This window comes from Buceros rhinoceros, unplaced genomic scaffold (genome assembly GCF_000710305.1).
Source record: "Buceros rhinoceros silvestris isolate BGI_N320 unplaced genomic scaffold, ASM71030v1 scaffold12165, whole genome shotgun sequence".
Taxonomy (NCBI): Eukaryota; Metazoa; Chordata; class Aves; order Bucerotiformes; family Bucerotidae; genus Buceros; species Buceros rhinoceros.
In genome coordinates, this window is record NW_010412321.1 from 23,481 (window position 1) to 37,271 (window position 13,791).

Genomic DNA, 13,791 nt, shown 5'->3' on the forward strand with positions numbered 1-13,791 from the left:
TGAAAGCAGCAATCGGGCGTTGTCCCTACAGCATGCTGGAAGATTCTCTGTAAACTGGTTCATCCTCTTTAACGATGCTCTGGTACATGCTCAGGTAAGCCATCTTGCACCTAGGAACAAAACCTTTTCTCTGCTTCAAACATGATGTATTTTTCATGTAGTGAAGTTAAGGTTTTGCACCATTCATTGCCATGTTGCTCAAACACTCAAAAGTGTTGGGTTTTTTTTACGTTTACAAACAAATTCAAAATTGGGTACCTTTTAAAAATGTTTGCCGTGCAGTTGGCTGCTGTGGTTTCTGTTGGCTGTTTTTCAGAGCAAGGGACATATAAGGAGCCTGTAATGCTCAGTTTTCCCTAGTTTTCAAAGAAAGAAAAAAACCCAAACCTGTTCAGAAAAAGCATAGGGAAGAGGTGATGGATCAGTACACAATGAAGTTTCCCTTCTTCTTGCCTGTAGTTCTCAACACACCATATTTTCCCCTTGTCCACACTGTGGGTAGAAGCTCTTTCAGAAGAAGCTGGTAATGTGTGAGTATTCTTGCTTGTGATGCTGAAACAGGTGTATTGGAAGGGAGGGTGAGCATTTTGTAACCTGTTATTGTAAACTAGGAGCAGAATAGGCTGGATGCAATCGTGTCTATCCCTCTTTACTGTATTTCTATGTCTTAAAGTTGCATAAATTGTCAGAATAAGGTAGTCAGAGTAGTATTTCCTGCTACTTCTTTTCACTGTTGACTTTAATATTAAAATGAGTGCTAGCTGGGGTGGGGGAGGGAAGATCCAATAGTCATGCTCAAAGAAAACTTGTGTTTTTCAGGATAAAATTTCACCAGATTAAAATACTTTTCCCCCACCACTGTAGGAACGGATTGAAGATTACGACACCAGAAGAACAGCTTGTTCTTGTTTCTTCAACACCTCAGGAAAAGGTAGGCATATCTACAAATTTTGCATGGCTTCACTGGTATGAATAAGGGTTTTTTCTCCTCCTGTGAATCCGAATAGGGAGAAGTATTGTCTAAGTATCTGCCAAGAATCAAGTCTTCCTATAGCCTGGTATGCAGGTTGACTCTACTCTGTCCTTGACTGCAGCAGTGCTCCACTTCATGATACTGTACTGAGGAGTGCAAAGGAGGTTACTGTAAGCTGTAAAGGTGAGATTAAATGCAAAGACAGATGTTAGCTAAATTCTGTGATGAAATACTTTCTATTTCAGACCAAGTGGCTGAGGGCAATAAGCCAAGCAGTGGATCAGGCTCTTAAAGGGACTTCTGACTTAATTCTGTATGGAGCTGGTGGGAATGTGCCAAGACAAGAACCTCCTATTTCTCGCAGTGCCAAATACACCTTCTATAAGGACCCTCGATTTAAGGATGCTGTTTACGATGGGAGATGGCTTTCCGGAAAACCCCATGGCAGGTGAAAGCTTTGAACATAACAGTAGAAAACAAAATGAGGTGGTTGCTTCATCAGTAAGTAGGCTCACACACAGAAGTTACGTGGGAAGTGCAAAGTGAACTGATTATCTTACACGTGGGCATGGCTTTGTGTTTTTTCCAGAGGGATCCTAAAGTGGGCAGATGGAAGAATGTACTCTGGGACTTTCCGGACAGGACTGGAGGATGGGTAAGATCCTCTCACTGCTTGTGGAGCCACAGGGCAAGAAATACCTTTTATTGAAAGAGATAATAACAAAAACCTTTTAAAGCTTTTGCAGTGAATCTTACTCTCAGGGATATGTATGTTAACAAGATACAGCTATATGTTGATGAATAGATCTCTCATTTATCCAGAGGTATGCTAGCTGTCTTCACAACAGTCTCTGCAACTGTGTGATTAAAAAATTCTGTCTCACAAAAACTGAAACTAATGGGGGTAATCAGCTGAAGGATGGAGGCAGGAAATGGTAGAACAGCCAATTGAAAAGTTTGCAGTCAACTTTCTGCTTTATAGGTAACTATTAACTTTTTGTGTTGCAGTGTTCTTCCAAAAGTTCTCATTGTTTTTTAATCCTTCTAGAAAATGCAGTGCCTTTCATGCAATGTAGTGATGCATCTCCTCTAATGTTTTCCTTGCTGTATTTCTGGTAGAGCAAGGGTTTAATAATGCAGAAAGAAGACAACAAAATCATGGATTGAGACTTCAGGGGTTGGGTGATGAAAACAAAAGTATGTCATCCTAATGATTAAGATAATTAGTACAGAGGAGTTTGCAAATAAGATGAATGGGAGTTCTAGACATTATTAAGTTACCTGGTGAAACAAGTAAGACCACTTGGAAGTAACTTTATTACTGCATTGTATTAATCTGTGGATTTCATTGCTGGGAATCTGCTTAGGGTGCTGTTGAGGCTAAAAGGTTCGCTTCTTTCCAGAGGCATTTTTATATGAATCTTGAGAGCAGACACATCTCTACCATGCAGGACAAAAATATATGAGGAGTCTTACTGGCTTCCAGGTGTATTTTCAAAGTACTGAGGTGGATGGGAAATGTGGTCTGCTGCAGACAGCTCTTTAAAATGCACCTTAGCTCTTGGTATAATGTCAAACTACAAAACCAGATTAGAGCTTTGGTCATTTGTAACTAACAGTAAGTGTGACTAACCCTGGTGATTTAGGGTGGTTGGAGATGGAAATATTGCAATCAAATCCCCACCAGAAATAAATGGGTTGGAATTCAGCTGTAACTGCTAAGATTATCAAATGCGAGTATTCGTATTTCAGTGTGCATGGTAGAGTCTCAACACTTAGCAATAGTAATGTCTTGTTGGGGTAGATGTGCTCCAAGGAGAACCTTCATAACTGGCTTTTAATCCTCTGAGGAGATAAATAGAAGATGGTCTTACTCTTTTCAGGCAAACTGAAATTATGAACAATTCCGTGCCGCTGTCTGAGCATCGTTGGAAGCTCTTTCTTTTTTTTTTTTTTTTTTTTTTTTTTTTTACCTTTTGTCGTACTTTTTTTTCTTTCAGCTGGCTGGGTTTTCTGCCAGTTAGCACATTCTTGTGAAGGTTGGAGATTTGGGCTAGAAAGTGCACCAAAGACTGGTTTTGTAGATTGCGCCACTTTCCCTGGGATAAAGGTGTGCTTGAATTGTCAAGACCTGAAGTTGACAACAAAGGTAGAAGCAGTCTTAGGATGTGAAAAGACCTGTGGTCTTTAGAAAGCTGAGAAAAATGCTGCAGTGTGGTAGAGAGGCCAATACTTGCAGCATGCCACTATCAAACAGGAGAAAAGAGTACAGGCTAAATAGACCTAGTGATGCTGGAACTCCTGCTTTCTCTTTAAAAAAATAGTTTGTAACTGCTGTAGTTGGAGATGTGCTAGAAATTACCTAGAGCATTCCAATTTTAGAAGGGGTCTGTGGTCTGCATCTGCTCCAGTTTTTAATGAAATGCATTAGCATTATAGCTGCTTGTGTCCATTTCTGTGCATTGACAGGTACGGTGAATACAGAGTGCCAAACAAAGCATTGAACAAGGATGACCATTACGTGGGGTACTGGAAGGAAGGCAAAATGTGTGGGCATGGGGTCTATAGGTAAGGTGTAGCACTTGTTGCTGTCGTTGCAGAAGGGATATCAGGGCTGATGCTCTGGCACACTGCTTACCAAGCCTCTGAATGTAGCTTTCTTGTTACAATTCACACTTGTGATTACAGATAGTTAGCTTGGCTTATTTTTGCTTTGCTTTTGGTAGATTACTCGCAATGGGTACTTGTACAGTGTTCTGTTGTTAGTATCTGTTCTAAATTTGCTACCACCTTTCAGTGATAGAAGATTCTTTCTTCTCAGATAAATACAACCTCTGACAGTTTTGCTTATGAGGGATAGAGGGGCTTTAAACCAACAAAGCATCAAAAGACTTGTATTAAAGGCTCACTTTTATCCCAAATAAACTTTTTCTATAGTTGCTCCTCGATGTGGCTGAAATGTAATTCCTAGAGGAGAAAGAGAGGGTTGATCTGTTGGGGGAAAGGGTGGAATCCAAACCCAAACAAAAAAAGCACCCACAATAACCTAACCAAAACGAGAAAAAAAAAACAAAAACCCAACACCCCACAAACCCCACCAACTCCAAACCCCAGAAAAGTAGACTTATAGGAACCTTATTCTCCTTTTCATTATAGCTATGCTACTGGTGAGGTGTATGAAGGGTGTTTTCAGGATAACATGCGTCATGGACATGGCTTGCTACGCAGTGGGAAGCTGACTTCTTCCTCTCCCAGCATGTTCATTGGACAGTGGACAATGGATAAGAAGAGTGGTTACGGAGTTTTTGATGATATCACAAGGTAATGCTTCAGTTCCACAAATCATTAAAACACTTGTATGCCGTACAATTGCAGAAAGAGTAGGAAAGCGATTGATTACTACCAGTAGTAGTGCATATTTATTTTCTTTATACTAAGCTTTCTGGGTTGATCATCTAAAGAATTTGGTCAAGGGACTCCTTTTTGGTGCTGCTTCTGGAGTAAACGTGAGGGGTTCTGTTTTGCTTTGGTTTTCTTCTGCCTTGCTTTTCTATCATACTCCTGCCTCAAAACTAGTTATGAGTATGATAATATCTTATTGAGGTATCTTGTTGTGCGAGTGCTGAAGGTTTTATGAGTATCATGGTGAGGAGTATTCTTTCATCTCTGGACTGCAAGACAGGATTGTTCAATGATATACAGGATTAGGAAAGTTTCAGGTTTAGCTCGTGCTCAGGTTTTCCACTGACTCTGTCACTGTAGCAGAGGGAGGATGCTTTCTCTCAGGGCACATTAGTGAAGTGATGGTCTCAAACAAAATCGTACTAAATGATTACTAAATGAATTCTGTCTGAGCACAGATTATAGTCTGTTTTTTCCTGAAAAGAGAGCTTTTGGTGAGACACCAAAGAAAACTGGTTTTGGTTTAACTAAACTGAAAGCCCACTTAAAGAGCAGAATAGTAAGAAGTCTGGAGGTGAAGGATGTTTACATCCACATACAGGAGTGTATATGTGGATATTCCTCTGAAACAGAGCTATTGTAGCATTTCTAGGTATTTCCTGATGTCAGTTCTGGATCTTGTCTTGCTCGGTGGTGGTGGTGGTGGTTCTTATACTGTAGCATCAAGATGTTTCTGCATAGTTTTAGTCATTTATTTACCTAGAACAAACTGAAATGATGACAGCTTTCCTCACATATCCTCTCACCTCAAGAATTTGTGGCAGTTCTCAGTGGGAGAGAAGCGTAGTGTTTGCTTTCTATTCCACAGTTACTTGAATGAATTTTCTTTCTGGGCTCAGGGAAGGATAGGGGCATCTGTTTGTGACTAAGGATTCATTTTCTTCACTTCTTCAGCACAGACAAATAAAGAATAGCTGCAGACACTCTTTATAACTTGCTGTTGTTACTGTAAACCAGTCATTTGACCAAGCGAGAGTTCTGTTACGTTTCCATCCTGGTAACTGAGTACCCTGCATCTGTCTCTTCAAGAAGCCTTCACCCCACAGAGAGCCATATGATTGGCACGATGAATCAGACCAGCATTCTGCGAGGTTACGGGTCCAATCAGCTGAAGGATATCCCTGAATTTAGATTAATGGTTGGGCTTACTCTTTCTATGACCATAATTTTCCGTGGGTACTAGAAGGAAAATGCTCTGTAATAAGCAGAGTTCTATTAAATCAATCACTAATTCCCCTCTAAAAGCACACAAAAGCCCTATTTTTAGGACTTAATTTTTTCTGTTCATTTTTTATTTATTGCTTGTATGGTTGAAACTATTCTGTTCTTTTTCAGAATGACTAGAAAAGCAGATTGTTTCAAAATATTTGGAACTTGCACTTAAGTCCACAGGCTAGGGTGTTTGAAACTAACACAAAAAAGTATTTAAAATAATAGTCTGAAATAGGCTGGTAGTTACTTGTGAACCATCTTTAATCATATGTTAGGCTATTATCCAGAAACTTTCTACAACATGATCTGTTGCCTTACAATTTTTGCAATCTAGTATTTTCAAAATCCTGTATGATTTTACGGGTCTCTCCCCTATTCCCCAAGTAGAACAGCTTGTTTTTTTCATTTATTATCCTCTCAATTTGAGTCATCTGAGTTTAGGTAAAGAAATAAAAAGCTTTGGCAAAAAAAAGAAATGCCTAAAATAAACTTTTAAAATAACTGTTAAATACATCAGGTAGATGCCTGGTGAAGCTGAAGATCCCCTTTCATATGCAGCTTAAATCCAGATCAGCTAACAAATTTCCCTGTTTCTTCTGCACTGCAGCTACTGCTTATGTTCCTTTGCTTTGGAGGTGGGTTTAATGGAGCTTCAGCATCATTCAGATCATCAGGAACAGTTTTCTTGGATGTGGCCAATTCGTAACGTGAATTGTGAAAGGAAGCTCATTATAGTTTATTTCTGCCAAAAAGAGTCTTTATTTCTATGAAGCTAGTGAAACTAGATTGACAGACCTGAAGCGGGTTCTGTATGACTCTTTTCTAAAGGTTTCTGTAATGGTCAGATATCCCAGTAAAGCCAAAGGACAGATATAAATGTACTACTTAAACACTATTCTTCCTACTTCATTTTTCTTCAGAGGAGAAAAGTATATGGGAATGTGGCAAGATGATCTTTGCCAAGGCAATGGTATTGTGGTTACCCAGTTTGGACTGTATTATGAAGGAGCTTTCAGCACCAACAAAATGATGGTGAGTTGAACACCAGACTGTGCTGTACTGACTTGACCTCTAAGTGTGTATATGAGGCTGTGTGAAACCTTCTGTTCTTCTAACCTTCTGTTGTCCTGGCTTTTTAAACTGTCTTTAATCTCTGCTCTGTTTTACCTAGGAATGCCTCAGAAACTGCTTTTAAAAATTACTTGCTAAGAATTAGTAAGATGTCTTTCAGTGTACAGGCTTTACAGTCTGGCCTTCTGTTTTCATTACTATCTTGTTCTTCCTGATTCTCTTCATAGGGTACTGGAATCCTTCTTTCTGAGGATGATACAGTCTATGAGGGGGAATTTTCAGATAACTGGACTCTGAGTGGAAAGGTTGGTATTACAGTGGTATTGTCAATTCTAAACTGTTACCATAAAGAAAATATCTTTTCTTATAGTTTGGTTCCTAATGGATTTCAGTTAAATTTTTTTATTATCTTCTCTCAAGGGAACACTGACCTTGCCAAATGGAGATTATATTGAAGGTGTCTTCAGTGGAGAATGGGGATCTGGGATAAAAATTACAGGAACCTACTTCAAACCTAGCTTGTATGAGAATGAGAAGGACAAACCTAAAGCATTGTGAGTGTTGAAAAAGAAATAATTTGTTATATGGTTTAGTAGTACTTCAGAAAATAACTATTATCTTTTTTTGAAGGCCAGTTGAAAATATTTTTTCCAAAGAAACAATGAGATTTTGAAAACATTTTTCCTTTCATTCATCTTCCCTCCTCCTTAGGAAATAAAAGAAGATAAAGATCTTTTTTATGGCTGCTCTTGCTTTAATTACTCCTTGAATACACAAGTAACAGCATGAAATTAGAGGATAGCTGACAAGCCGCTACTGTCCATAGCAGTCTCAATTTTATTTATTTATATCTGAACTAACGGTTAGAACCTGAGTTCACAGCTGCTGATGACTTTTGAGGTGTTGAGAAAGAGTAAGTTACATTTGAGGATTGTTGATCACAGACCCCTCTGCTTTCTGCCAGTTATTCTGTTGGTAAATTAATTCATTGAGTATGTCGTTTAATAATGCCAGAGGGGATACATTTGGACAGAATTAGCTTGTTACTACACTTATTTCAAACAATGTATAAGAAAATGGTAGAAAAATCTGCTGAATTCCAAAAGGGAGCATTTTAACACCTTACCAAAGATAATTTTGAAAAGTATCCATATAACCCTATTTATAACAGATGCATTAGGTCAATTTGCTTAATTATCTCTGAGGGAAAAAACCCATGTTTGTTTTATTTAAGTCATAACTGAGATCTCTGTGTAGCAGAAATTTAGTCAGTTTGAGGAGCTGGTGAATTTCAGTATTTGGTAGCACTATATACTGGTTTACAATAGTAGTAATTGTACAGGATTCAATATCTTTGCGGCATATGCTCAAATTTCAGATTAAAATGGGAAACACAACTCTAATGTTTTTGCATAAATTACTTCTCAGTATGCTTCCTGAAGCATTCACTAGTCATGTCTTTTGACAGTGCTGACACCTACAACAGGATGCAGAGTTAAGCAGGCCTCCCTGCTGAACTGAACACTTGCAACCTTAGCAGCTGTCTGCTTTTTAACCCAGTAGGGAGTCTATGAATAAATGTATTTGTGAAGATTGCTTGTGAAATAAGGGCTTCTTTTCAGGCTCTCTTGAAGTTGAAAACCTTCTGGTATAATTTGTGAAAAGGCTTAGAGCCTAATATTTTTGCTTTGTGAAACTGGATGCACGGTGAAATACTAGTGTCGCTAGTTCTCGTATCAAATGTGGTTAAAAAAGTACTAATGAAAGCTCTGACTATTTCTGACACTTGATTTTTTAAATAAAGAAAGAACTGTTAACCCTGACAACATTTATTTGCTTTACAAAAGCTTTTCAAAGCCCTACATTCATTCCATGTCTGAGGATCCCTGAGCATTGGCTGTCAGTGAAAAGAGACCAGGGCTGGTTCTTCTCTCTTCCTGCACATCCCTAACATGTCATGCAACATCGTATGTAGATGCTACTTCAAGGGCCTAAGCCATGTGTCCATCCTTGGTATTTATCTGTGTAGCTATGCTACTTGTACATTTCAAGTTAGTGATGTGTTTGGGACGTATTTGTACTATGTCCTTGCTACATGAATATGTCCTGAGACTTCTGGATGAGTATTGTGGTGAAGATAAGCCCAGTCAAGTGTAGTATGTCCTGTTTTCTTGAAAAAAAAACCCCACTCCTTATTGTATTTAAACAAACCATTTCCTGGAAGACTACAAGAGGGATTAAGACTGACTTGTCTAATGTAAAAAGGTTCATCATTGTTCCCACATGTAGCTATTAAAAACATTTTAGCCTTGGAACATATGTTACATGGATGAATGTATGTTAATTAGCAAGGAAAAAAGCTAAGGATAAGTGTAACTTTTTGTAAGTCCTCTTTAAAAGGCGTCAGAAGTCAACACATTAAATAGTAGGTCATAGGTTTATTCTTAGTGATAAACTTGGTTCACAGTAGAGACTGTTAAGTGTATGAGTATTTTTGTAAAATAATAGGAGATATTAGATTGACATTAGCCATAGGTGGTTTCCATAGCCAAGTGTGGTGTTTCATGATTGTTTGATTTTTAACAGACTAACCGGTCATTTTATTAGGCGGAAACTCGGGATCCTGGCAGTGCCTCCTGATGAGAAATGGAAGGCAGTATTTGAAGAATGCTGGAACCAGCTTGGTTGTGAGAGCCCAGGCCAGGGGGACAGATGGAAGGCTTGGGACAACATTGCAGTGGCCCTGACCACCAACCGACGGCAACACAAAGACAGGTGGGTTCCTAGAGAATGTAGTCAGCAAGACAAAGGAATAATTGAGAAAAACTCTACTGTAGACTAGAAACTAACCGTAAAAGTTCAGTTAAAACAATAACAACAAATCCTAAACAATATCAGAACCCTTAATACTCTGCACTGTAAACCCCTTTGAGGGCATACTGATGTTTAGAATTAGTTCAGTTGTTAGCTGCAGGGTGTTTTTGCTCCTGTATGCCGCATAAATAATCTGTACAATGTCTTTGTGCATTTTATAACTGCAGCCCAGAATTATTGAGCCGGTCACATACTCAGACACTGGAAAGTTTGGAGTTCATTCCACAACACATTGGTGCCTTCACCCTGGAAAAATACGAAAATATTAAAAAATATTTGATAAAGGTATTGTGACTCCTTATAAGGCCTGACATCATGCTCACTTTGCAATAGCTTTCCTTAATTCCTTCCATATTTGCACTCATGTAATCCATGTTGCAGTCATTCACATTTGCTCGATCCCCTAATTTATTGAATTAAAATCCACAACAAAGACTAAAATCATTGAATAGGTAAACTGCCTTAAAGTCACTTTTTGCTCAGTTGCTGTTTTAATTCTTATACATTGGATCACAGCAAAGCGTCTTTGAATGCTTGCTAATTATTGTATGTTACTTTTAATAGTGCTGCACAGATGCCTAGTCCAAGTGGTAGCACCAAGTTCTTGTACGGTCTTGTCTCCACCATGAGCTGTATTCAGTTAATACATAAATTTTAGAATCCAAATGACAAGTTGTTAAATATAGCTCGTTTTTTGATGTATTTGTAATACTCTTTTTCAAAGCGTGTTGTTGGATCTCTGACCCATCTCTTGAATGCTGTAGTGGGTTTTTTTTTTTTTAGTTTAACTTGTCTGCAGTTGACCTATCTGACTGGCCAATTAATATTTCACTTTAGGCTTGTGATACTCCTCTCCATCCATTGGGCAAACTAGTGGAAACACTGGTAGCTGTGTACAGAATGACCTACGTTGGAGTAGGAGCTAATCGACGATTACTGCAGGAGGCTGTAAGAGAAATAAAATCCTACCTCAAACGCATCTTCCAGCTGGTTAGGTAATGAGACTCTTAATTTTCAAGTGAAACTACTGGTGAATTGAAGATGTCTCATGCAGTCCAAGTGAGCCAGTATCTTTACTCTGTTCTGGGGCTTGCTTGTATTTCCTTAACCTTTTAAAGAGTCTTGACTATCCTGTCAAAATAGGAGAATTAAAACCTTCACCACACTGTATTACATTCTATGTTGTACTTCAAAATGTGGCTATAAGAAGCTCATCTTGAATGTGGATTTCCAATTTCGTGTCTCTGGAATCCATGCTGTGTAAAGACAATGTTCAAAGGGTCACAGAAAAATAGTGAGGATGGGGACTCTCAGTGTATTTCATGACAGTTCTTAACCACATGGGTGAGCAGTGTTCCTATGAAGTGTTTGCTTAGATTCTTGAGACCCATTATAGTGTTAACGGCGTCCTGCCAATCTGAAAGCAGAAATACTCTGAATTATTAACTATTAGAAGCCTTGTCTGGAGGAGAGGGATGTCAAGGTAGGAACGGTATCTTTGGCACTGGAGGCGTTGGCCTTGCTAAGTTGTCTTCCAGGCAGATGGTATGTTAGCTATGGTATGTTAGCTATGCTGTTGTCTTAGTCCACCACATATTATTTCAGCTGACTTTTTCTTTCCAATCTTACCTTCTAATGCTGTGACTTGTGGAAACTTCTTGAAATGAAATCCTATGTTTTTATGTGCATTGCCATTTAGGTTCTTGTTTCCTGATCTTCCGGAAGAGGGCAGCACGATTCCATTTCTGGCAACAGAGACAAAAGGAAGGCGATCATTTTGCAGTGGGAAATCTGACTCCAGATCAGAATCTCCTGAGCCAGGGTACATAAAGGGGAAAAAAAAAAAAATGAACTAATGAAGGCTTCATTTTATTTTTGTTTGGAGTTTTTTCCAGGGTGAGGGAAGAAAGATAAGCACATGTTTAATTTACGGTTATAAGCAGATCTTTTATTACCCTTTTGGTTTTGATGACAGATTCTGAAAAGCAAAATTCCATGTGATGGTTGTAATAAGCATTTCATCCTTGTTCCATTCAGTGATTCTTTACTTAAGCCCAAACTGGCTTTTGTCTGTTGTGGGTAAACAAGTTCAGGCTTGGGCTGGGCTTCAGAAAACTGGGCTATGAGTACTGGGGGCGATGCAGGTCTGGTGCACAAAGACTGCATCACAAATAGCCTGTCTCGTGGGGCTCACCTTTGAGTCCATCGTTGTCCTGTCCACAGCAGCCTCAAGAGTGGTCAAAAGAAGGAATACCGATCAATTGAGACAGCCTTCTGAGAGAGGCTCTGGTGACCTGTGCAGATGGTGTTAGGAGGCACCTTGAGCTCAGCTTTCCCTATTAGGATTACAGCTTGCTGCCAAGCAGCTGCTGACTTCGTGAAACCTGGAATGTGAGTGTGTGGAGCTAGGTCAGGTAACTTAGTGGCTTTTAGCCTGTTTTCTAGTTTGTGCTTTGAAGGTAAAGTTCAGCTGTCAGCAGGGTGGCTAAATGATGAGCATGAAGATACAGGGAAAACTTGAACTATAATATAGTACAATGTTCAGCTTTTAAGTTATACTAGGAAGAAAGCCAATGTTCTGTTTAAAACACATAAACCACCAAAAACCTGCACCATAACCACTCCCCACCTCAAACCCACCTGCATGTGGACTGTAAAGGAAAATTACTCCTAAGTATTTCTTAGCACAGATACTATTCCATGGATTTGTACTTACTGTATGAGGGATGAGAATAATAAAATATGTTTATACTAAAGGAAAGATTTGTTTCAATTAGTTTATTTTTAATTCAATTTTTATGGGTTATTAGGTTTTTAAAATGCCTTCCTCTTCAAACCACCCACCTCTGTTTCTGTTTTGTAGTTATGTGGTAACCAGTTTTGGCTTGCTGCTCCCTGTATTACTGCCACGACTCTATCCTCCTCTATTTATGCTGTATGCCTTAGACAACGAGCGTGAGGAAGATACGTACTGGGAATGTGTTTTACGTTTAAACAAACAAACTGATACAGCTCTTCTAAGTTTCCTTGGAGTGCAAGTGTGAGTATGCTTCATCAACAAAACAGAATTTAGAAAAACATCATGGCATGTAATCTGATAAAGCAACTACAAGCCCCTTTTTGTCAAAAGTGTTTTCTTCAACTAAAATGTATTTAAATATATCTTTAAGATAATTAGTATGGTTGAGAGTGTGAATCAAAACTTCCCTCTTCCAAAAAAGAGAGGGGGGTAGGGGAAGGAAAAAAGATGGGCATTGCCACAGAATGAGAGTGGCATGTTTCAAATTAGGCTTTTTTCCAGCTATTTGTGCTAGATGTAGTTGATCCTGTGGAAAGAGCTGTTGTATCTCATAGAAGAACGTGGTGACTTCATTTTCGTAAGGTGAAAAATGCTTTAGGACTGTGCTCTCTCAATAGACTATGTTGGGTTTCTTGCAGGAAATTTTGGCCAGTAACTGTATCCATCCTTGGAGAGAGTAGAAAGGTATGTTCATTAGGCCTTGGCTTATAGTATGCTTTGCCAAGTGCTTCTTTCAAGAAGCTGAGAAGTGGTCAAAGAATTTTTGACCAGGCTTTTTGCTTAAGACATGCTACACTATCTTGTTTCCTTAAAATTTGTCTGCTACTTAAAAGCTACATTAGTGATTTCTTATAATAGCTGTTGGTCTAGCTTTGTCACTTACTGTCTTACTCTGTAGTGAATTGTAATGTAGGAAAACATTTGCTTGGTCTCCATTTATGAAAGTGTGAGAATAGAAGTCCAGCAAAGAAATTTTCAAGCTGCTTGATTAAGAGTTATGTGACTGTATACTTTCTGATTAGGAGAAGAGTTGTATAGTTTTTGTTCTTGATATCTGTCTTGCTGAAAGTGGCTGAACACTGGTCTTAGATGGCAATAGCCTAGTATTCAATCTCTGCGCCCCAGGAAGAGTAGTCTAATAATCTAAACTTTGAACCATTTGCAGTGTGCTTTAAATCGTGTCTGTTTATGAATCAGTGTACTTTTATTTGAAAATTTCAGTTTCTTGCAGTCATTCAGATACTCCTGCCCTCATATCACCCCTGCCCTGTTTGTAACTGTGGCGTGTGCAAGGTCCGTAACAGTTGGAAGCGTGGCTTTCATCGTAGTAGTTGCTGAACATGGATGAGCTGATATTCTTTGGTAGAGTGTTACAACTTTGTAATAAAGCTGCTGCTGA

General features: G+C 38.9%; 1 protein-coding gene across 1 annotated transcript in view; it reads left to right on the forward strand.

The window, feature by feature from the left end:
• Positions 1 to 13,791, forward strand: part of ALS2 (amyotrophic lateral sclerosis 2 (juvenile)) — a 36,442-nt gene that overhangs the window by 19,395 nt on the left and 3,256 nt on the right. Inside the window, exons 15-30 of the mRNA XM_010136348.1 lie at positions 1 to 94; positions 460 to 530; positions 865 to 931; positions 1,219 to 1,421; positions 1,563 to 1,628; positions 3,443 to 3,541; positions 4,130 to 4,294; positions 6,568 to 6,679; positions 6,946 to 7,023; positions 7,139 to 7,272; positions 9,326 to 9,493; positions 9,760 to 9,877; positions 10,430 to 10,587; positions 11,292 to 11,414; positions 12,456 to 12,632; positions 13,031 to 13,076. Coding sequence (XP_010134650.1) covers positions 1 to 94; positions 460 to 530; positions 865 to 931; positions 1,219 to 1,421; positions 1,563 to 1,628; positions 3,443 to 3,541; positions 4,130 to 4,294; positions 6,568 to 6,679; positions 6,946 to 7,023; positions 7,139 to 7,272; positions 9,326 to 9,493; positions 9,760 to 9,877; positions 10,430 to 10,587; positions 11,292 to 11,414; positions 12,456 to 12,632; positions 13,031 to 13,076 — 1,879 coding nt within the window. The remainder of the gene's footprint in view (positions 95 to 459; positions 531 to 864; positions 932 to 1,218; positions 1,422 to 1,562; positions 1,629 to 3,442; positions 3,542 to 4,129; positions 4,295 to 6,567; positions 6,680 to 6,945; positions 7,024 to 7,138; positions 7,273 to 9,325; positions 9,494 to 9,759; positions 9,878 to 10,429; positions 10,588 to 11,291; positions 11,415 to 12,455; positions 12,633 to 13,030; positions 13,077 to 13,791) is intronic.